This window comes from Cyanistes caeruleus, chromosome 6, assembly GCF_971803275.1.
Source record: "Cyanistes caeruleus chromosome 6, bCyaCae1.hap1.1, whole genome shotgun sequence".
NCBI classification, from domain to species: Eukaryota; Metazoa; Chordata; class Aves; order Passeriformes; family Paridae; genus Cyanistes; species Cyanistes caeruleus.
In genome coordinates, this window is record NC_141706.1 from 4774829 (window position 1) to 4799446 (window position 24618).

The following is a 24618-nucleotide window of genomic DNA, read 5'->3' on the forward strand; positions in this document are numbered from 1 at the left end:
GGATATTAGCCTGCTCTGTGCCATTATGCTGGTGAGAGCTCTTCATTTGAAACTGAGCTTTTTCATTCTCTCATAAAAATTATGCATCTGCTTTGCAGCTTTTTGATCTAGATGCCTTTTGCCTGTTTTCATTTCTTTCCAATAGAATTTCCTGTTTATTCATGAATTTACTCAGAAATTTCAGACTTACACAAAGATACTTCAATAATTCTTTTCATTTTGATTACTGTTTTTAAGCCTTACAGTTCAATTTACAGGGTAATATTTTTAATTAAAAGCACAATGAAGGGTTTGTTTTATATGTACTCTCAATGGTTTTTAATTACATCAATGCTTTTGATCTTTTACTGTTGGCATAAGTTTATTTTCTTAGCAGGAAGTGTTTTTCAATATTACCTTTCACATATGGTACTATAGAGTCTGATTTAACACTAGACTCCAGTTGAAAATGATTCAATAAAAAAGGAAATTAACTCTGAAATGGGATATAATGTGTCACAGATTGCTGTTTTCTGTATCTTTGTATACTGTAAGAACTATTTCATATGTTGCACTTCTGGCACTACTCCAATATAAAGTAACATTGTTTAGGTTTTAAGTAAGAAATACTGGTTTGTGGTCACTGTGGTATTTGCTATAGGGAACTAATTTTGATTTGAGGGTAACGAAATATGAAGTGTCTCACTGGTTTCCAGTAACAAAAGCATAACCTGTGTTCTGAAAATTCCAGCCCAAAAATGAGCAAGTAAATCTATTACTATCTAATGCTTAAAAAGAGAAAGACTTTATGCAGAACTATAAACTAGCTAAAGAAGCAAAGGCTGTTCAAAATAGGAGGGCTGTGATCTTCAACTAACATAAAAGAGCTAGGTTGAGTGATTCACAAAGATGTGGTTTTAAACTACATATGTTCCATAGAGTTCTTGCACATTTCCCCAGATGAGAGAAATTCTCATCTGGAGGCCCTATCCCTTTAAAGCAGATGGTTCCACATCTGCAGTCAGCAGAATCTGGGCTGGGGCTAGCAGTGTATACTGCAAGGATGAGAATACATCATACCATGAAGGAAAGTGAAGCAATCCAGGACCTCTCAGGTTTCACAGCCTCTAATCAAGCAGAACTACACATTCAGGCACAAAAATAGCCAGTAGACAAGTACAGGCAGTGTTGCTTGAGCTCTGACATGGAGTGTGAGCCAAGTAGCTTTCTCCCTTGCTCCCGTGCCTTCCACACTATTTTTCCTTATGCTGGAAAATCTGAAGACTCAAGAGAACTTTAATTCAACTATATTTGGTTCAAAATTTCTACTTTTTTCAATGCTGCAAGTAAAATAGTCTTTTCTTCAAGCTTAAAGCTTGATGTCTAAGCCTCTGTTTCTCCCTAAATTTAATAGGTTTTTTTTCCATGTGATTATTTGTATATTTCTGTGTTCCTTAATGTCTGTTGGGGAATTAGACATGACATCTGCAAGCAATCTGATCTCATTCTTTTCATTAATTCTGGCTAATATTCATCAAGCTGAAGTGAGAAGTTTCTTTCTGCTGACTCTTGTGTTTTCAGAGACTGAGTTCATCAGATTACAGTTGTATTTCTAAAACTGAACAATTTCATAAACAAGAGTTGGCAAATCAAGGTGCTTAGAGATTGAGACTGGTTGATTTGTGTCTAGAATTTAAATATTTTCTGTCTGTTACCTAAGGTATTGCTTTCTTGGTATTTTATGTGTAATTTTTTTTTAAAATGCTGTGGGTGGCTATTAGGGAATATTTCTGAGAAATTTGTCATGAGCATTTGGTTGTTCAGACACGCTGATTGGCATGACCATGCAGACAGAAAGTATACACATTGTGCTATTTTTACTCTGAATTTTACTCTCTCTCTGTTGCTAGATAGGTTTAAGTGCTTATTCTATAGTCTATGACTGTGAGCTAGCACTGAAGGACTAAATGTAGTTTTTGTAGTTTCTTTAGTGAGAAATTAGGATGATTTTTCACCCTGGTATCAACCATAGGTGTGTGTATATATTTATGCACTACGTTCTGTTGTTTGTGGCAACTTCTGTACTTCATTGTGGCAGTTTGATTTTGCCTATGGGTTTTTGCAGTGTTGGCATGTAATTCTTGCCAGGGCAGCTTCTTCTGGCATTCAGTTCATAGAATTAAGGTTTTGCCATCCTTGCAATATGCCATTTATCTTGTTAGTCCTTCTGTGGCCATGGGAGTTGTGTACCTGAACCTGCAGGACTTCTGTTTCAATGCTTTTTTACAAAATTACATTATTTGGGCTTATACTTTTCCTGTGTTAACTAGGGCACAGTGGCTGGTGGAGCTGGCTTGACAAGTTGAGCAGAATGGTAAGAGGGATAGTAACAGTATTATGTTTTGACATCTCTTCAAAGTTGGAATGCTTCTGCTGTTCCAGCAACAATGCTTTAATTTCCCAAAAGATGAACTGGCTTTTGCCACCCTCTGTACGGGCAATCGTGATGCATAAACTCTGCTGGTTTGTTAATATAAACTATTTCCAAATACCTGCTCCTGCATCCTGACAAATTCTCATATTCTGCAGGATGGGATAGGAAGGGAATAGACAAGCTCAAATGTCTGTGTTTGGTGAAAGTGCTGCTGCATCACCCTGAGACATGGGTTTCATAGTTACTCACCATTCCAGGTGACAGGGGCCTCCACTAGAAGTGAGAGATGCCCAGTGCAGTGAGCTCCAGCCTCAATTTACTGAGACAACATGGAACTTTTCAATAGATATTTATAGATAAATATCTATTGAAATATAAATATTGAAATAAATATCTATAAATAGATTTATTTTCAATAAATATTTATTTATGACTGTTGCCAGTCTTGACTATGAGATGGGCTTTAAGGTCAGGGAAGGTTTTCAAGCCTTCTTGAGACATTTTGAAATTACCTTGGTCTTCAGCCTGTTGAAATACTTGGAGTTTTCCTGCTTGCCATGACGTGAAGCTTTGCTCACAGTGCTTGGGTAGCCATGGAGTGAACAACTTGTATGCTGCTTTTATTTCTTAGCTGAATGCAGCATGTATACAGAAGTTCCTGTGAAACCACTGGTGGTTTGTGTTGGAACAAAGCAGAGGCAATGGATTGTGTAACTTGTATCCTAAGAATTCAAACCAATTTGATATTTTCTTCTACTTGTAACTTTACTTGGCGTGAAATTTAGATTCTAGTGATATTCTGTTGTCTCCAATGCTTGAATCATCAAATTATTTCAACAGGTGTAATTTGTTTATTAGATACTGTGGCTAATCATAATTGACTATTTTATGATATTCAGCTCGATAATCTACCACGAGTGGATGGAGTTATTTAAGCATCATGAACATCAATTTGCATAGTGATGCATTCAGTATTCTGGGGGTACTTAGATCAAAGATGTATTCAGGCCTTTTTTGTGTTTTTCAGCTTGCTGCAAAACAGTTCTGTACAATCATCTGGTGATCAGCAATGCAATAACATTTGGATTTTATTTTTTTTACAGGAACCACACTGTCAAATACTGTCATACCAACCTGTCAAAACTGCAGTTCCTTGTGAAATGGTAAGCCAAATGCAGAAGCTCCAGCACTGAAAGGGGGAAATCCCAAATCCCTTACACCTCACCTCTACCTCTCCCTCTTATTTTGTGGCTGTGTATTCCCATTGCTTGCCTGGTTTTGGCCTCAGCAGTCTGGTACATCCCTGAGCTTTAGCTTGCTCAGACCACAGGTTGTTTGGACAAGTATTTTTCTACCACTTTAGTAAGGTTTTGTGGGTCAGTGAAGGTTCCAATGAGCAAGAGGGAGGGAGAAGTACATGCTCCTGAGAGATAGATGCAGCCTGTTTGTCAGAGAAATTTGGGTGCTTGTCAGTGCAGCACAAGCACCAAACACCCCATCTTAAAATTTTCAAATACGATAATTTTAGTCATCTTTTAGAGCTGTTAATGGGATATCTCCTGCCTCACTGCACTCATTTTTGTCTAGGTACACATACATAATGGTTGTATAGATTTGACAACCTTTTTGTATCATTCAGTCACTGAAATTCAATTTATATGGCAAGTCAGTTACCTCAGACGAACTGACTTTCCTGATTAAGACAAAGCATTAATAGTTTCTTATTTTTCAACTTGCCTATCCAATTAAAAAATTAAAAAAAATTCTTGTTAAGCACACCTGAAGAATCTTCACAAGAACAATTAATATAGCAGCCAAATTTACAGTCATTTTCAAAATTCTGCGTCTTGTATTAATATGCTTACTAAAATACTTCTGCTTAGTCAGCCATAAGAAAATTACTCAAATTTTTATAAAAATGAACCAACTGCTGATCAGCAATCATCTACTTGGCCGATGAAATTTGAGGGTAATAAAAAGCTTTGGTAATGCAAATGTTTGGTGTTGATCCTGCTTAAGATTTGCCTAAAAGTGTGGGGGTATAAGCATAAGCAATGAACGGGGGTTGTGTTCCTGGGATTTGGAACTCAAATAGAAGGCTGACAAAGAATGTAGTGGCAAACAAGGATAGGAATATATATAGATGTATATGTTCTGACCTATTTATCACAGATGTAAACTCAGTGGGGAATTAACTGATGGAGAAGGTAAAGGACACAGTTTTTCTAGCAGAGGTGTATGAAAACCAAGTCTTTAGAAATTTGAATCAGAAACAAGACCGTAATTGTGAGGACTGAAATGGGATTTTGCAATTTAATGCAAGCATGGATTACAAATTTTGACTTGGCTGTTGGAAAATGTTAAAATGCCGCCCTCTGACTTGTTGAGATTGTCACCTGCAGATACGGTTACTGCTTCCAGTTTATTGGACTGGTATACGTACATAAGCGTTAAGGAAGAAAGAACGACTGTGAAGAAGAGTTCCGATGGATTTGCATACGCGTGTTAGTGATCGCCCCGGACACGGCGTGGGCCCAGAGGGCAGTCCCGGGCCTGCTGCCTCTCCTGGGCGGGGCTGCCTCCGTCAGATCCCGTGTGCAGGGAGGACTCCACTCCCTGCTCAAGAGCGGATCGGGGACCCCCGATGTCTCCTCCCAGGCCCAGTCTCGGCCTCAGGGCGGGCCCGGGCGCGCAGGGCCGGGGCCGGTGCCGCGGGGGCCGCTGGGAGCGCGGCCCGGGCCGCTCCCGGTAACGGCCGCCGGTGGCCCCGCCATGAGCGGTGGCGCCCGGCGCCCCGGGACCGCCGGGAGCGGCCGCCTCAGCCCGCCGCCTGCTGGGGGCCTGGAGCCCCTCAGCCCCTCCCGAGGCTCGCCGCTCTCCCTCGCGTCCCGCTCCAGCTCCCCGGGCTGGGAGGAGGAGGAGGAGCGGGAGGCGGCCTCCCGGAGCCCGCCGGGCGATAGGTAACCCCTGCGGCAGGGACCGGGCTGGAGCTGGGCCCGGGGCTGCCCTTTGTTGGCCCCTGCACTCTCTTCACTCCGCTGGAGTCCTTGGGGACGGAACATCATGTCACATAAAAATAGGCTTGTTTGCATTATTGATAAGCGTTTTCAGCGTGATTTGTTCCTTTTTTTTTTTCTTTTTTTTTTTTTTTTTTTTTTAGTGCATTGGAAAGTCTTCTCAGTGGACACCTGAATATCTTTATGAGCTCATAAATTGTCTATATGCGGTTGGTCTAAGCGTGATAAAAAGCTATAGTCTTTCCTGCCTTAATTTAAAAGTGCCTGCAGACTAAAGCACTGCTTTGTGTAGTGTGTATAGCCTATATAGCTGCTCCAGAGTCAGTTTTGTTTGTGTGTATTGCACAGCTCCTGCTCCAGTGACTTAATCTTACTCAGTTTCAATTATATGCAACCATAATATGCATTCTTTTCACTTGGGATCTTGCTGGCTTGACAGGAGAATAAGTAATTCCTTAAAAACAAGAGGGGGAAGAGCAGGGAGAGGCTGTCTTACTCTGGAATACAGCTTGCTGATGGAAACTTCACAGACTTATGCATTAACTGGTGGTGAATGTAACTATTTAGGCTGCACTGAGCTAAAAGTGCCATTTGGATTAAAGGAAGGGCAGCAGAGCTTCATGGGGGTGCAGGTTTCCAGCATGGTTCTCTAATTTCCATGGAGAGCAGTGTAGGAATATGGACCACACTGAACTTTACTTAAAAGCATTTCTTGAAAAAGGTGCTAAAAGTCTAAGGAAAGTGTTCAAGTGTAGTCAGAAGCTTCCGAGTGGAGATCATTCAGTTTATGGTCCTTTCTCCTTCAGTTATTCTTTTACCTCTCCATATACATCTACCCAATAAGCAATTTTTTTCATGCACCTGGAAGTTCTGTTGCAGTTTGTTCAAGCTACAACATGTCTTTGCAGCTTCACAGGCTGCTTGGAACAGCTCCCAACTCTTGGGCCTGTTGCTGCAATATTCTCTGGCAGCACTAAGATGTAGCTGAAGACAACCTCTTTTAGGGCCTGAGTTGGCAGTCTTATTAAACTGTGGGCAAAAATACATGCTTTGCTGATGCAGACACTGCTTCTGAGTAACACTGCTGCTGTGTTGTACTAAGTGTTCATATAGCAGCTTCTATGTATAGCTGCCAACATCTGAGAAGTATAATAATAAAAACCACTAAAAACTATATAGCCTTCCGTGTACGCATGCACTCTGAATCTTGTTGTTGTTGTTGTCCTCTTAAAATTGCACAAAAATTAGCTGGAGGCAGATAATGTGGGAAATGCCATATTTTCAAAAGAGAAGGAGTGAAAACATGGCCTTGCTAGTGGTGTTAGTATGTTAGAAATGTTAGTATGAACTAATGTTCATACTTTTCATCGTGGATCCATTGTTACGTTTTATGGTGTAACCTTAGTGAATATATGGCAAATGATAATCACTGCTTTCTATTAATAGGCTTCAGGTCTAATGCCAAATGTGTGTAGTTTGATTTAAGATACTTATTTAGAAATAAATGTGCACTTGAGAACGGAGTATTTCAAGAAGGTTATTATTGTAATTATTTTGAAGACGTTCATAACTGCTAGAATTTCAGAAAATGGTCCTGTGAAATTCAGGGTCTGTGTGGTTTAAAATGCATGGTTGGTGTGCCAGGGAGAGTGTGGCTGGTGGCTGCAATGCACACCAAGAAAGTCTGGGTTCTGGTGCAATCTGAGAGCTTTCAATCATTAATGGAGAAGTGTTTCTCCTAATAGGTCTTAATACTGAGCTTGTGTTTTCTGCTTTTAAAGCTTTATCTTCTGTTATTTCTTACTCATTTGCAGTAAGTTTTTTTATCTATTACTGTGAACAATTTTTGAGAAGTTGACAGTATGAATTTCATGAGTGCTGATAGAAGACGTAATAAATACCATTTTTCTTAATTTATTAATTTTCCTAGTACTTCTTCTGAGGTTGGTTTAATTTGTTAGTCGTGTTTCACTAGATGCCATAATGCAAATCATGCAAAGCAAAAGAATGTATTGAGGAAGTATCCCTGCCCAAAATGTCAAGTCTGTACAAAGTTATGGGGTTTTTTCCTGAATGTGAATGTATAATACTTTTATCCTTTAATAAACTTTCAGAGACTTATTTTCTTATAAGATGTGCTATTAGGCATTCTTAAGCAGCATCTCTTATTATATGAGTTTAAAAGCTGTCTCTGTTTAATTTTTGGTGTTTATTAATGCTGTAGCATAAAAGCCCTAGAGTGCAGCAGAATGTGTTGGATTCTGCTGTGTTTGTGGGTTTTTGTTTGGTGCTACTTTGGTCCTTGCATTGTCTGTGTGTCAGGGTGTCCCTGTCAGTTCTGTTATTGTGCACTTCATACTGTAAAAGTGGGTTTGTCTGGGAAAATAAACCTGTTCTGGGTAGGTTACAGTGTAAATGAGTTACCCTGACTTGAACAGCAAACAGTCCTGTTAGCACAAACACATGTGGGTAAAACAACTGTGAAGAGTAGAACAAAACTCCATAGCACTGATGTTGTCCCCAAATGCTTTCTACCACAGGAATGTATTCTAAAGATGACTGGGACAGAAAATGATGTGCAGTTGAGTATTGGAGTACTGCTGTGTCCTGTGAATATGTTGATCTTTTATATTGATAAAATCCAGATATCTTATATTTAAAAAATTGATTTCTGGAACATTAACATAATATGCTTGTTGGATGCTTCTCCTGTAGCTTAGATTCAGCAAACAGAACTCCTCACTGTAGTGCAGTATGTAGGTAGGTAGGTTTTCCCAGAGCCTGTACATCTATATGAAATAGTAAAGTGAAGTCTAGTTTCACTGCTTTGTTCTCAAGAAAAAAATTCTGTGACAAGAAACCTTTTAAAGAAATGTCTTGGCATGTTTTCAGATTTTGCTGACTTGGACCCTAATGTACCCTGCTACTTATGAAACAGTACATATATAGAATATTATAAAAGATATTTCTGACCTGGGGCTAGGATTGCTGCATTATTCATGAGTAAAGAAGTTATGAGTAACTTACGTAAAATATCCTATTAAATGTCTAATAGAACCTTGTATAATGCCATCAAGTATTGTATGCTAGCTGTATTTCTTAAGCACATTTCCTGTGAAAGTGTTTTAAGGTGGAAAACTTTTTGGATTGAATGGGTGGATTCTTAATGCTGAGGTTGCTTGGTACCATGAATCCACTTGTATTAGACTTGAGCAAAGAAAATAACATTCTTGCTTTTGCTTTGATTTTGCTAAAGGCCACTTGATACATGGAGCTTCTTGTGACCAAGGATAGGATGTTAATGTTAAATCTCTGTTTTTCCTTGACTTCCATATTTGAGAAGTGGCACTTTGATGTTCAAGGTATTCTTTTTGTTTAGTTCCTTAAAGGTAATGTTTGAATCTGTTCCACAGTTTAGAATAACTAACAAGCTAGAATTTAGTAAAATGTGGAATGCAAGGGGGATGGTCAGAGGTGCAATATAAATGCCATTTCTCCATTAAGGAGATTACGAAGCAAATAGAAAAATTATGTAATTGTTGTCACGTTATGCCATAAAAGTATTTTTTTGAGAAAGTAACATTGTTCTACTTTTCAAATACATTATAAGTAATAATATGTTTCTTGCTTTTAATTCAGGACAGCTGAACACTCTGAAATTGCAAGGAGGAGAGAAGTGTCACCTTTGAAAGATAACCTTTCACCATGGGAAGAATGGTTCGTTAGCAAAGAGAAGGAGCTGCGTGCCCGCTTACGAGCTAGAGCTGCAGAGGTGATTACATCCAGTTATTTTGCTTCTAAGTTTAATAGAAGATAGCAAACACAGGATTTTCTTCTCCTTGGTTGTAGAAACATGGGGAGTTGTTTTTTTCCTTTTTATTTTAGTGTCTTAAGCCTCCATAGTGTTTGTCAGTGCTGGCATGATTTATATTATGTGCATTTTCTTTTGCTTTATGCTATGCTTCACTGAACTGGTGCTGTATAATATTTTGTTTATCCAACTGTCAGGTAATGCTTCGATGTTAGAAGATTAAAACATTTATTTAATTACTGCCTTGATTGTCATCATGGGTATGTACTCCTGCATGTTGGTTGTAGAAGAAAATAGGGTGTGTGCTGATTTGTAAGTATGCCAAGCTACTTGATTAGTTTTGAGGCACAGTGTTGTTAACCACTTAGCATGTAATTTTACAACTGTTTGGTGTCCTTTCCCAGGACAGGGATCCCTGTACAGCATTTTTTTTCCCCTCATTCTATCTTTTGCCCCCTTGCAGATGAACAGTTCTTGAGAACAAGGGCTAGGACACAATTAAGTGAGAGCACTCTATCTTTTCTTGATTACTCTGTAGTTGCAGCTGGTTAAATTATACTGTTGTTGAAAATCAAATGGGAAGTATTGGGTAGAGATTAGAACAATCACATCAAACACAGATAATTTCTCACTTTAGTTACTGATTAACTGTTTGACCTTGAATGTTTTCCTAGCCTTTCTGTGATTATCTGTAAAGTGAATATAGAATACAGCTGTTTTATGTGGGCTACCTCATGTTGTTTATAAAACACCTACTACTGGAAGGTTCAGGAACAGAATTTTACAGGTCAGCAGTACCCCAAAGTAGTTTGTTAAACTTGAGGAATGTGCTTTGATCTGTTAATCCACATCCACCAAATGTTTCATGACTTCCCATTTATATTCTGGATTGGAAATGTAAGTGTAAGCTAGCAGATGTCTCTCAACTTAGTATTAAGAACAGTCATAGAAAAGCATTACTTAAAGCCATGTAGAAAATAGTCATATAGGTAAATATTTTTAGTTTGTTTTTGAAAACATTAGATTTTAAACTGCAGCAAGACAGTGTGAAAAGCTTATATTTGGGGGAAAAATAAAATCAACATTTTTGTAAGATGCCAAAAGAGAATGAAATAGGTGATATTTCTATTAAAAATTATTGCTACATTTGCATATTAAAAGTATTCTAAACTTATACTCTGAGAAACACCTGGGAAGTCCCAGTTCTTTTGATGACATTAGTACCAAGCCTGCCCTGAATGTCAAAAATGTGGATAAACATTTGGAGTGGAATTAGGCTGGGTGTTCTTGGGTGCTTACAGTGCCATCAGCTTTTACAGAAACTAGAATCCCTGCAATACAGGTGCCTTGGAACTCAGAGGAGATGTTATTTGCTGTAACTTTGCCTCACTACAACAACAACTGTATTTTCAAACTATTGTGGGTGTTTGAGCTTTCTGTAAGCTTCTGTTGATGTCCTACCAAACTGAATTCAGTGTAAGAAAAGGGGGTTCTCTTTGAAACTGACTGCAGTGTAGGGACCATAAAATTAGTTTCATGGAAATAATTCCATCTGTCTATGTTTAAAGGTATGAATTTTCATTGAAAATTAGCACTTTGTGTTAATGCTACTGTTGGAGAAGCTAGACATCTCAAATTGTCTCCTTAGTTATGTTTTTTCTTTATTAACTTCACTGGAGAGATACAAATGATTGCATATATACTGTATATCATTTAAGTATACTTTGAAATTTCTTCTCATCTTCAAAATAAAACTCCTGTTTCAAAATTTGCTAGAATCTGCAATAATTTTGGCTTTAGTAAGTCTTGCCTTAAGCCCTAAAGTTCTAGTAGTTCTGGTATTAAAAATCACAGGTGAATAATATTTCACTTAGCTTTTGATACCTTCCACAGTGCAGAGCAGTACACAGTGTAAATTTTAAATATTGTAGGAAAGTACTACTGCAAATTAAGAGTCTTCTGACTAAAAATGCATTTTTATAAACCAATGAATTATTTTATACATTTAATTGCTTCCAAAGCCTAATTAAAATATATATTTCCAGGTAATATTCTAAAAATTATACATTTTTCATTGATTGTATTACATAGTATTTCTGTGTTGACTGCCATTCTTCTCCAAAATCTTAATGAGGGAAAAATACCAAAATCTAATGCCTACATTGTTTTAACTGCAGCACTATTGCCAGTATTGCTGCAAATGATCACCACAGATTTGAAATGTATACTTTTTCTGTAATTAGGAAATGAATAAACAGCTTGAGAAAATGAAGCAAAATGAAGAATATGAAAGAAGAAAAAGGATGGCTGAAGAGAAACACAAGGAATGGGTCCAAAAGAAAAGGGAAGAGGTAAATATTGCTTTGGCTGGAAATATTCCAGTACATGCCATGCTTGAGTAAGCCTATGTAAAATTTACTCAGTCTGTTTGGACATCCATGTTTTCTGTTTGCTGAGTAAATGGCTGCTTGAATTGAAAATTACAAAAACATGCTAAAGCAGCTAAACATTTTTTCAAGGCTAATTTTTTTTTTTTCTGTCAGGTACAAAGGCATTTGTTTTCTGAATAGTCAGATAACTGACAATTGGTGTACATATTGTATAGTAGCCTTCTGCTGGTTATAGCTGGGGTTTTGGTCCTTCTGGTACCCAGACTTCCCAGGTTCAGTGCCCAAACATTTTTGGTTAAGTGTGTGTGCAATGTTTTGTACACCAAGTGAGCCAGAAGAAGGATTTAGTTAAATATCACCACGAACAGGCAAAGAGTATTTGCTATAGGATATGGTTTAAGAGGGATAATTGAGGTATGGGGCCAGACTGAGGGAATTCTCAGTAGACCACAGTTAGTAATTGGGAATTCTTTCAGTCAGTAATTAATTTCTGGGTGGGATCAAAAATTTTTTAAGTTCTTTTGAGGGGGTGCCCGAGTCCAGGGTCAGAAACAGACAGAATCATGATCTCAGTGGAGCTCTGTAGTAGCTGTGTCACACCAAGTGACCACATGCACTGGATGGCAGGAATGGGAGCACTGGGGAGACCCAGGGCATGTTCAGCCCCTGGCACTTCATGGGCTCATGTGTTCATCATCTTATGATCTGTAGAAATACCAGTTGTTTATTGTTCTGTACTTCTGTTTCTGAATAAAATCAGATGAATATTCACTGAAAATATCACAACTGCACTAGCTGGGTTGGATGGGCAGACCTCATACATTTGTTTTCATGATTATTAGAACTCTTTCAGCCCAGAACCACTAGAATAACATATATTTGGATCTAATCTAATCTAATCAATCTTAGTCTTAATGCTAGTTGGATAATTGACAGAAATCCACTGCAGAACCTATCCTGCTCTGTTAATTTCTTATGATTCATATTACTAATTAAAGTACACAGGAAAAAGTAGATATATTATTCAGCACATACAATTCCATTTCCCTCTTGCAGAACGAAATTTAAATGAGAATTAAATTCTGAGTGTCTGTAACTGACTAAGTCAGTCTGCCTCTTAAAACAGTTCCAATTCAAAACCAGAAGTTTTCCTTCTGTCTCCTCCTCACTTCTCCTACCATCTACTTCAATTTCCATAAATTATTACTTATTTGGGTTTTGCTTGGAACTTTGTGGATGTACTGGTTAATAACTTATATTCTGTTGTCAGTGGGATTAGGTGGTCTTCATTATGGTAATCACACCAGCCCAGAGGACAAGAGAAAAAAACATACTTGTGTTTGGACTTCATCATATTATGTTTTGGAGGCATAGGGTCATTCTTAGAGCATGTCCCAAGCGTTTAGAAAAGTGAGCTGATTTTCATTTAAATCAGATGATTCATTGGTTTGTCTTTCCTATAAACTACACTCAAATCAAGGATAAAGTGAACTTAAAATCTTAGCTGTCTATAGAATGTTAACATTAGTGCTGCACAGACTGTCCCACTTAAAGTTTCCACAAGATTATTTGTGGATGTGGACACAGACTGAAGGATAAATACGTCAGTTCAGTGACTAAGATGTTTAAAATTGCATCAAGATTTCACCTGTAGTTAGGGTAAGTCTCATGAGCACTGAGAGTTGAGATAATTTTTTTGGCAAGAGTGTATATATCTCCTGTTTGAGAAACACTTCATTTACTCTGGAAGTATCAAAAGAGGTTTCTTGAGGCAAAACTTGCAGTACTTTTTACTGAAATTTGCATTAAGCACTCACCTTTTTCAAACTCAGTTAATTATTGAATCTGAGCCCTGTGTGTAGAGTGCAGATAATAAGCAATAAATGCTTTATTTGGCAGGAGGCAGTACTTCCAGGGATCTTTGTAATCTCCACAAGTCCATATCCTTTTCCATTGCTCAATCCTGTAGTGATAAAGAAAGTAAGGCACACTTGAGTATACATAAAACTTCTTCATCTTGAGCATCCAGTACCAGGAGATATGCTGGAAGAGTCTTTATACTATATGAATGTTAGAGACATTTATGTTGGAAGTAAAATGTTTGTATAATCATTTTACATTTTACAGAAACTATTTTTGAAAGTAAAGGAATCCTAGCTATTTAGTATTCTTCTATGTAAATAGCTTTTGTGGTTCTTAAAGGTTGTAAATGAACTAGAAATAATATTTTGAAATATGAGCAATCAAAGAACATTTTAAGCCATGAAATATGTTTATGCAAATATTTGTTCATGGCAAAGTTTTTCAGCTCCCTAGAAATTAAAAGCTCAATAAAATCAATTTTTAGGCACTATCTTGGACCTAATAATGCCTTTACAATTTTCAGTAAGATACTGGATCTCTCCTGGACAAAAATAGTCTCCCTCTTAAAGCTGAGCCATTTTTGGACAAACAGTAAATTGTCTGTTGACTTTTTAGCAAATATCAATTGAAATATTTTAACTCTAAGAATGCTTTTGATTCCAGAAGAAAAATGAACATAACATGATTTTTTATGTAACTAAAACTCTTATTTCTGAGTTACTGTGTAAAAATGAAGTGGTTGTGATTATAAATGCTGATGAAGTAAATTTGGCGTTCAGTTCCTGTTTTATGTGAACTTCTGATCCTGTAATGTGAAGTCTCTTTCATTCCTATCATCAGCTGTGGGATTGAACACTTCAGTAAGTGTTTACACAGTGTGTAATTGTGGAATTACTGATTCAATCAAAGTACTGGTTTCAAATCAAAGTACGAAAAGCTTTTGAGAAATGCATTGTGAATGCATAAACTGTGAAGAGCCTGTAAACTGCCATTACTGTTTAATTCTTTAACACTGTCATCATAGTCAGAACCTCTTAGGAATTATTGCTGAATAAAATACTAGGATTAAAGGTCAGGCCTGATGACAATAGCTTTTTGATTGCATATTAAAAAAATCAACTCTGATGCAGTACACTCTACCTTTTCAATATAATATGGTATCTTCAAATCATATTTAATCTATCTGTACTGACTCTGCAAAGCTACTTCATTTTTACAATGTCAATAGAACTTAGAAATCAATTCCTATTTATACCTGTGTGTTCATATAAATATTTAAATTATATATTGTTGTGGGTTAGCCCCAGGGGGCATCTGAGACCTCACATAGCCCCTCAGTTGCTCCCACCAGCTTTTATTGCTGAGCAGGATGGTCTTGGGTTGGTTGGGGTCAGTTGTTCTGGCTGAGCCCGTCCCAAGTCCCTATGCACCCCCAGACTATGCATGGTGGGATGGGCTGAGAAGCAGAAAAAATCTTGAAGCTTTGTTAGCACTGCTGTCCTGGGGTGACTTTATGATGCTTGTATCCCCAATCATCTGTTCTGTTTGTGCTGGATATTAAGTTCTGCACCTTTAGGACTGGCTCTGAGAGTGAAGGGGGGAAAGAAGAAGCACAGTTTGTGTTCAAGAACAGCACTCACTGCCCCACATCCTGCTCTGGACTGTGCTGTCTGCAGCATGGACAGACAGCATGACAGAGCTCTCCTTTGCTGCTAGTTAGTTTTTAGCTAGCTGAGGCAGAGAAGTTCTCCAGATTGTTTTTTTTCCCTTTTTTTTGGTTCTGTTCAAACCTGCTCTGGACTGAAAACCCAGACAAACCCTGGGAGCTCACACCTGTGGCCCACTGAGGCCTGGCCCTTGGCATTTTCCAGCACAGAAGGAACTGATAAGAGACTGAGTGAGCCCAGCTCCACCCCACAACAAGGACTTTTTGGATTTTCTATCTCTTCAAACAGCAAGAGGTTTTATTGTTTAATATTACTCTTTTGTTTTTAATGCTAGTGGGTACTTTGCTTGTTAATAAACAGTTGTTTCCACTTTTCTCCAAGGAAATCTTTTCCCAAGCCAGTTGTGCGAGGAGCCGCTTGAATTTGCTTTCTGGAGGGACCCCATTCAGAGGTTCTCTCCCAAATTTGCCCTAAACCAGGACACCTGCTTAGTGAGAACTTGTTATCAACAAACACTGTTTTGTTCACAAATCCAAACATAGCACAACAGGAGCTGCTATGAAGAAAATTAACTACATCCAAACCCACTACATATGTTATGCATATGTTTGCAAAAGTAACAGAAATCCCCAAAGAGGAATATTTGCATTCCAAAATAACTGTAATTCTGAAACTCATTTTGTTAACATCCTTGTTTTTAGTCTTTGCATGTAAGTCTTTATACTGTAATAATGTGATACCTAGCAAAGTTGTAAGAGCACAAGTAATGAAGTTACAGTTTTCCATTGGAGAAAAACAATTATTCTAATACCAATCTAAAATTGACTATAACATTTCTTATACTTTCTGAATTGTTGAATAGAGAATAAGGCAAAATTTCTGTAACACCAAGCAGGCATTAAAAATAAAATTTGAATGTTCAACAGTTCTTTTCTTTTCAATAAGTCCCCTTTACTTACTGAAAAATATAATTTTTAATGGAAACTAGATACAGGATGGAAAAGTTCTGTTTGAATACTTATTCACTGAAAATTTTGTTCTTACCATTTACTGTGCTGTTGGCTGATGGTTTGTGAGAAGCAAAAAGCAGTAAGAAGTACATGAAAGCCTAGAACCAGCACAGTGTATAGTAATGAATGACAGTGTTCTTGGAGCAGACTGCCCTTCTTGGTGTGCTGATTCCCCCCAGAAGAGACTCCTAAATGCCAGCTCTTACACCAAAGGCTTTTTGTTTCATGTGTATTTTATGTCAGCATGGTTAATGCAGAGCACAGATTGTTCAACAGCTGGAGCATGACTTTCCAGTTCAGAAGCTGCGCTCATGCTCTCTTTCATCCAGTGAGTTTTGTGAGGAATGGTACCACCACCACAGAAGGGCTGGAGAATCTTGTCATCCCAGCCTGCAGCTTGGGGACATGTCAGTTGGAATCTCCTCTGGCAGAAATGTAACAAAATCCAGATCTTCCCTGTCTTAGGTTAATGTTCTTACAGCTGAACTGCTGTTGAGTCAAAGCACTGGTTGCTAATGTAGAGCCACATGTAGTATGGTTTTTGCTGACACTTTAGACTTGAAAGAGATGCTAAGATGTCCATTTTTTAAAAGACTGAACCCTTTCAAGAAGTGTGTTTGTGAGGGAAGTTTCTAATAGAAATGCTTTCCAGTCATGAGAACCAACTGCATTAAGAATTAAAGTTTTCTGTTTACATACCTAAGTCTGTCTTTACATATCTAAATGTTTTTCTGAGTCTGGGCTTAATTTCTTAAGATTTTTCTTATTGTGGGCCTTTTACTCTCTGGACATGAAAAGTTTTTACTGAAGTTTTTTCTGTGATGTCACGCATGACTGATGCCATGGTTATAATTTTAGTTTGTACCTGAGTCTGAATTACCTTTAGATTTCTCTAAGTAGAATGAACTAATTTCTCATGGTGAGTGTTAGACTGAGTTTTAGACAGAGTTTTGGAAGAGGAATTCAGTGTGACAGTGAATATGAGTGCTCACGTATTTCAGCAGCATTCATGGAGTCCAGATTATTCTGAAGATCCCAAGAGTCTTCCAGGAGTACACCAAAACTTCATGCTTGTCACATACACTGAGTCCCCACATGAAAGGAATACAGCTTGGGAGAAAGATCCAGTAATTCTCCAGCTCCCAGACTGCAGTGGGGTATGCACTGATTTTGTGTGAACTTCAGCAGTAAATTGATATAAGTTAAGAGACATCTGCAGCTCAGACCTTTCTTGACCTCCTTTCTGGCCTCTTGTTTTCACTTGGAAATTCTAAAGAGATTAAAGAAGTATTTGTATGGGCTAGCCTTGGCTACTAAGTTGTGTTGTAGTGCAAAATTGAAAAGATAATTACAGTTGTTTGAACGACCCAGATTTCCAAGACTGCTAAAAGTGGTTGATGTCCATGATTATTATGAGGATGAACAAGTAAATCTGGATGTTCTGATGTTGGCAATGTGGGCTTTTTCTATATTTTGCCGTAAGTCAGCATTAACTGATGCTAGAATATGCAAGCTGTCAGCAAATAGCTGTGAAGTAGAACATTTACATGTGAAAAAAAAAATTTCACATTCTGCAGACTATAAATGGAAAGGATTGCTTTGAGAAGTATCTTAAAAATATCAATCACATCATTAGTTTCTGGAAATATTTCTACTCAGTGACAGTCTACATAGAAAATGCACAACAGAAAGCACCTCTGCACTTTACAAATTCCAGCCTCTCATTTAGTCATTCATGTGAAAATACAGAAATATGTATTTTAGTAGTTTTCTTCCAGCTGGATATAGTGCTTCTGTTTCAAAAGCAGTTAGCTTGATTTTTTTTTTCCTGTGTGGAAAATTATTTAATATTTCTGCCTTCTGTCAGGAAGGAAGTGGGGCATTTCTTCAAATTTTAAAATCCTTTGACCATTCACCACATACATACAGGTCTGATTTTTCTTGAAAAGTTAGTACTGACTCAGTCAGACACATGCTGCTAACAGAGTCACCATCACTGCTTTGTAGGACAGATGGATTTGTGTTGGGTGGGGGATTTCCAAGTACCAACCTAACCCAGACTTCTTTTGGTTCTGAGACTTGATAGAATCACAGCACAGAGCAGTGAACCTTCAGGGTAGATTTGTATCCTTTCTCCTTAATTATGTGCTTGGGTAGGGTGGCAGGAGAACAAGCCTTTCTTGAAATGAGTAATTGAATGTTTTACAATCAATACCTTAATTTATGTAATACCCACAGCCATATTTTAGTGTATGTAAATTTACAAGTGGTTTAGTGAATAGGTTATGATTGTTTTGAATATGAGTTCAAAGAGAATTTTTAAAACCCAATCTAAACAACACCAAGCTTAAACAAATAATTTCTTTGCTCACATAGATGTGGAAGGAAAGTTAAAGAAGGAGTAAAGAACATGCATTAATAATTTATGCACATTCATAGTATTTTTGATAGACCTTTATAACGAGGATGGGAGAAAAGCTGGGATGGTCAGGGTGACAGAAACTTGACATGAAACAGGTTACTAAAGCAGCTGGGAATGTGGTGTGCACTAACTAGGAAGGAAAATCTCCAATTGTGAGAGAAAGATGAAGCATTTCTGATTCGTGTGCAGAAGAATTTCTAGGCAGTGTAAAGTGCAGTTCTGCAGGGAGTCTCCCTTGTCTTAAGGAGGGAAAGTCACAGCAAGTAAAACTTAGTAATAGCTCTGGCTTTCATGGTAGTGTGTATGGCATATTATTGTTTACACAGGACCTGATTTAACTTTGAGTCAGCCTAGATGGCTAAACTCATCTAAGTATTGTTATTTAAGATACATAATTTAAGAAGGTTCCCTGCCTTTCTTTTATAGTATTGGATTATCCTTAGTTTTGTATCTTTCATGTACATCAGAGATAAGTCAGCGAACAACAAAACGTGCAAAATCTTTGTAAATCACCTTATCCCATAGTTTAACTCACTGATTTCACATATATATATATTTCATCTACATTAATGCTTTTTATGTGTTCCAGACAACCATTGTCTCAAAACAGGAGTTGTTGCTGCATTTGGGGAGTATTTAGTAATGAACACACAGAGAGGCAGCTCTGAATAAAAGAGATAGAGATGAATTTTAGATGAAGAAGGAGGGAAAGCTTAGACAATTGGTTATTTGGTTTTTTTCAGGAAGGTGATATTGGGAAATAAAACAGAGTACAGTGGAACTGATAAAGGAGCCTGGTACCTGATGGAGCAGAAACCATGGGAGAGACAGACACAGTTAAGTGCTCCCTGGGCAATAAGTGACCAAGAAACACGTTGTGGAACTCTGTGATGTTACCAGGTGAAGTGATGTCATGAAGAATGTGTACTCAATAGGAGATTGTTAGTGAAAATGTTACCCTATAAAAGTGCCATACAAATAAACCCCTATGTAAACACCTTGTATACTCAATAAAATGGGTTTCTGATCTCGACTCAGATGACCCCATCTCTCAGTTATGGATAGGTGATGTCTGAATAATTTGCCAAAAATACATTATTTTTTCTTTTCAAAAATTTAAAATATGGAAATGTTTGTTTCATGGTAAGAAAGATCTCGTTTCCATGCTTCATTAGCATAAAAATAGTTCATAATCTCAACTTTTTTTAGTTCCCAGAATGAAACATATATTTTCATTAGTCTTTGTTGCAAATAGTTTTATCACATGTACAGGCCTCACTGTTGTGAAGTCATATTAATAAGACCAATTGTTTTATAGTTCTGTGTAGCTTTACATTCCAGAATATGCATTGAAATTAGAGTGTATTGATATTTGACTATTTTCCCTAAACTACAAAACAGATCAAGCTGGTACTTGCTAGAATGTATTAGAAGTGAAATGGAAAAAAAACCCCCACCAAACAACAAAAAAATCAAGGAGAAAATAGAGCTAAAAAGCTAGTTGCAATTGTTTTGTGAAATAGTGTGCATTGTGTACACAAAGGAGTCTCGTCAAATAAGAATATTTGGCAAGAGTATACCAGAGAAGTAGTATTGAAAGTATCCTTATGATTTCAGATGAAGAAACATCTACCTTGGAGATTATGGTAGATAGAGCTAATAAAGCATAGCTTGTAAAATTTTGGGTGGGAAGTCCCACAGTGCGTAGTGTAGCTGCTGATGTTAAAATTGTAGTGATGCTTCTGGTGTTGGCAAACAGAACAGGACACACTAACTCAAGAGGCTCTGTAAACTGGCTTCTTTCCTGGCAGAAATTGTTTGTGTTGCAGAGCAATGTAAGCTGAAGTTTTTATTCTCTACGTGCTACTTTATTGGGTTGCTGGTAGTTTTGGTATGAGGGGACAAGCAGCAAACCAGCAGGTATCCTGTTTAGACCAGACTGAAGGAATGGTGGTGGTCCCTCCCCACCATATTCATTATGCATAATTGGATTTTCCACAAGTGCAGTAAGCCTGGGAAAAAGGTGGGGGGGAATGGACACGTGGTTTGTAGTTTGTAGCTGTAGTTTTCTGCCTTTTTGGTTTTTTTAATGGGAAAAATGGTAATATACAATGGGAAAATGGAAACGGGAATGTATTTCTGGTTTTCTTGAGAATGTGTTTTTCTTATATTTCATTTATTTATTATACTTTGCAGCTGTAGTCTAGGCATTTGATATCCATACTGCCAGCTGTAATAATTCTGAGTCAGTATAAGTTTCTGCTTAATTGCATATTTTCTGCTAAATTACCCAAGAGGAGTGTGCAGGGAAGGGTATAAGTAGAATATTTCTTAGAAGAAAAACAACATATGTTTTCAACAGCTCTTTTCTATTAAGAGGAAACTGGTCTTAAGTCTTGTGCCTCTCCTCCAAGTCATGTGCACAGGTTGTCTGGTAGATTTTTGTTTCTGCATGTATATGCAGTTGCCTAAGAGCTAAGTGATTTAAGCAGAAATAGTATCAAATCAGTAGATTAAAAAGGCTTCATAGTGGTTACAAAGAAAATAAATGACAGCTCTTGTTACTCTTCAAATGAAAATACCTCCCTCTCCAGATCAAAAGGCCAGTGGATACGTGGTTGTTTGCTTAGAGAAAGATCAGTTGTTGGATACACACACTGAAAAATGTAGAAGTGAATGACACCTCTGGTGTACTCTGTCTTCCAAATCATACAGGCAGCAATTTCACTTCACACTCAAGTTACCATTTTGCCTACCACAGAATGTGTTTTCTCATTTTCCCTTTCATAATTTGGAGAAATGTGTGGATTGATGTATTGAAGTAATCCCTATGTGAATAAACTAAAGAGTATAAAAAACTTAATACCACAAAACATGAACTGGATTTTTATGTGAAATTTTTTTTTTCCTATTAATTTATGCTTAAGTATACTGAACAATCTGCATATCTCAATGACTCTTAGAGGAGGGCAGTTTACCTGACTTACATTTGGGATTGTAGTTTGCTCTAGATACACTGACAAGTAAAGCTAACACACCATTGTTGAGAACTGCAACATGTATTTCATTTCAGAAATATTGAGACGGGTCTGAAGTGTTTAAGAAAATCTCTGAATAAACAGAGCAGTAGTAAACCTGAGGAGAGCTGAAAGTAAATTTTTATAATCTTTTTTGACAAGTTTATATGTCAATCATACCTGGAATCTAGTGATGAATAGGTTCTGACTTCAGAGAGCTTACAATATCACATATTTTTTCAGGTTTATGATAATTTTCTTTGTAATTGTGTAGTGAAATTAACTGTAGTCCTCAAAAGAATTGATCATTAAAATATACTAAAAAATTCTATTCTGTTTCTTTGATATGTTTCATGTAGGAAAGAAGAGAAAGGAAACGAAAGCTGACCAAAGAAATGGCAGAAAAAGCCACAAGGGAGCTAGAAAAATTGCGGTTACAAGAAAAGGCTGACATAAAGTACAAAGAATGGTTAAAGAAGAAGATAGCTGAAGATGCAGAAAAGAAGAAAAAAGAGAAAGTATTAATGAACTGATCATTTATTTGGATGGAGTTACTTAATTTGTAATTTATTAAGATTTGATATATTCAGATCTTACGTTGAATGTATTGGCATCAAATGGCAGTGTTGCACATGAAGAAAAAATCAAGAGTTGAAGTGTTAGTGCATTAAAGACACTGTGGTGTGGTCAGCAAAATAAGATGCATATTAATGCATTTTTGTTAATAGCCTTTGATGTTTTTCTCAGGGAAAAACTGGAATAACATGGAGGTTGGGGGTTGTTTGGTTTTTTGTCAGATTTAAACCAAAAAATGCATCTTTTCCATTGTTGGGAAGAGGTGTTTGTATTTGAAAAAATATTTGAAATACATTCAGCAGTCTGGAAATCTGAAAAATAAAATTTACTATTTTGTGTATATTGTACAAGGTTTTATCTAGGAGTGCATTCAATATTTATATTTTTTTTAGGAAAAAGAAAAAGAACGGGAGGCTGAGCTACAGGAGAAGAAAACAAGATCAGAGAAAATCTTTCAGGAATGGCTGCAAAATGCTAGAAATAAACCACAACCTGCTTTAAATGGTTATGGTTTGCCACATGGGAATTCTAAAGGTTTGTACATACAGTACACAAATATGTAGTGAGTTGGATTTGTGGTTCCTTCCTTCCAATATTTTAATGTAAAATGAAGTCTGTTTAAGATACTCATCTAGTATCTAATTTTGGCACATATGAATGATTACCTATACTATGATATAAGTCAGGGAAACAGATTGAGACCTTTTGTATATTTTTCTTGGACTTTTTTTTTTTACTTGGGAGGAAAATTACATTATTTGAGATAATTGTGTGTTGTACTAAATTATGATTTTATTTGATTTTTCTTACTGAGCATAGGAATCACTAGAGCAAATCACTGGGTCCTGTGAAGCAAATTCATTATGTCAGCATCCTTGTAAAGTTACTTTTCATGTTACAGAAGTTGTGTCACCTTTGCACACTTGAATCCCCCGTAGAAAAGATGTGGGGTTTTGACACAAGAGCCATTAGAAGCTGACAGAAATCCTGTCTGAAAATGGAGATGGGCATCAACCTATATTCTGAACTAAAATTTCCTTTCTGTTTTGCTTTTCACACCTCCTTGGCTTCTGTAATCATATTCCTTTTTTTGTTTGAAAACATGTTCTTTTTCTATGCAACTGAAATAGTTACTTCTATTTGAGTTTGCAACAGCAATAGTTTTGAGACCAAAACTCTGGTCTCTGAATGTTTAAGGAAAATATATAGAGTAGGTGAACAACCTTTACTCTTTTGCTTACATTTATTTGTAAATAGTGATATACCTTGCCTTTATGTTTTGGTTGCACTTTCATTACATTCTGACAGCTGCAATCATTTATTTAAATGACTTTTGAAAAATATTTGTCTACTCGTGTCATTCAGTATAATGTCTTACAAACTTTGAAGTGTATCCATCATGTGGTTGGGTAAAATAAAGTAGCCCATTTGTAGACACTCACAGTTTTTAAGAACACAAAGGACTGAGAATTCAGCCTGCTTATTATTTTAAGTAGAGGTGAAGAATATCCCAGTTACTGTTTAAAAAACAAAAAAGTGGAATATTTATTATTTTCACTTAAATTATGTGATGTGCCTGTGCATCTTTCTCTGAAGATGTTGTATTTAGTCCAGATAATTATTATAACTGCTTGCATTGGAAAGTTTGTAGTGTAAATATTCTTTCTTAGTTGTGTGTGCTTTCTAAATGTTTTAGGGAATGCTGATAGAACTTTGTATCCAGCTCCAGCATACTGTAACCCCATTCCTTGGAAACCGGTACACGTGCCTCTCCCAAAGGAAGAGAGTGTTCTTACCACGAAGAAGAGTAAGAGACCTGTGTCTTGTCAACCACATTCATCTTTACCAACAGTGATTTCCAAGCCCAAGAGTAGCCCTTGTAATGGATCCCTGTGCAGAAAGAAGTCATAGTCCAGAAAAAAATGTTGTTACAATCTTGAACAAACTGGGGCATAAATGTGAAGTTCTATGTAGTTATATGTCCAAAGCAGATTGCTTTGTGCCTTTCTTTTTTTTGATTTTTCCCATTTTTGTGAGCAGGTTTTGTGTTTACTTCTAGCTGACCAATCAGGCTTTTAATGTTTTTTCTATATTGCATTTTATTAAAAAAAAAAAAAGGAAAAGATAAATTGTAATTGTACTGTACATCACTATTTAATATTACCTCAATATGAATAAATTCACAGGATTGTTTCTTCCTTTCCTTGCTTGTTGCTGAAGGAGTTCTTTTGTACATGTAATTATTCTTTTGGGCAACAGTGTTAACTAGGTTATTTTAAAGATGCTATTTGTAACAGATTTTAAAACAATTCTTGGCTTAATGTGGAAGGAATTGAAGGCCTGCATCAGTTCCAGGGTTATCATGTGACTGGGATTACAGAGATACAGTGGGATAGTTTGTATTGCTGGAGTACTGCAATGAATGGATGCAG

The 24618-nt window shown here is 37.0% G+C and overlaps 1 protein-coding gene across 2 annotated transcripts; it reads left to right on the forward strand.

Moving 5' to 3' along the window:
* The first annotated feature begins 5150 nt into the window (after positions 1-5150).
* CCDC34 (coiled-coil domain containing 34) lies at positions 5151-24389 on the forward strand. Of its 2 annotated transcripts, none has more exons than XM_086895606.1 (6): positions 5151-5373; positions 9070-9202; positions 11485-11592; positions 21970-22128; positions 22579-22720; positions 23857-23945. In XM_086895606.1, the coding sequence occupies exons 1-6, from the start codon at positions 5186-5188 to the stop codon at positions 23871-23873; spliced, it is 747 nt and encodes a 248-aa protein (XP_086751732.1). In that variant the 5' UTR covers positions 5151-5185; the 3' UTR covers positions 23874-23945. The 2 variants fall into 2 exon arrangements, with proteins under 2 accessions (XP_086751732.1, XP_086751733.1); XM_086895607.1 differs by having other exon boundaries at positions 5152-5373; positions 23883-24389.
* The last annotated feature ends 229 nt before the right edge of the window (positions 24390-24618 follow it).

Bases quoted from the DNA above. Each gene is read 5' to 3' on its own strand.
- CCDC34 (XM_086895607.1), top strand. From the start codon at position 5,186: ATGAGCGGTGGCGCCCGGCGCCCCGGGACCGCCGGGAGCGGCCGCCTC. The intron at 11,593-21,969 runs GTAAATATTGCT...TGTTTCATGTAG, and splicing joins TCCAAAAGAAAAGGGAAGAG to GAAAGAAGAGAAAGGAAACG. The intron at 22,721-23,882 runs GTTTGTACATAC...TAAATGTTTTAG, and splicing joins GCCACATGGGAATTCTAAAG to GGAATGCTGATAGAACTTTG.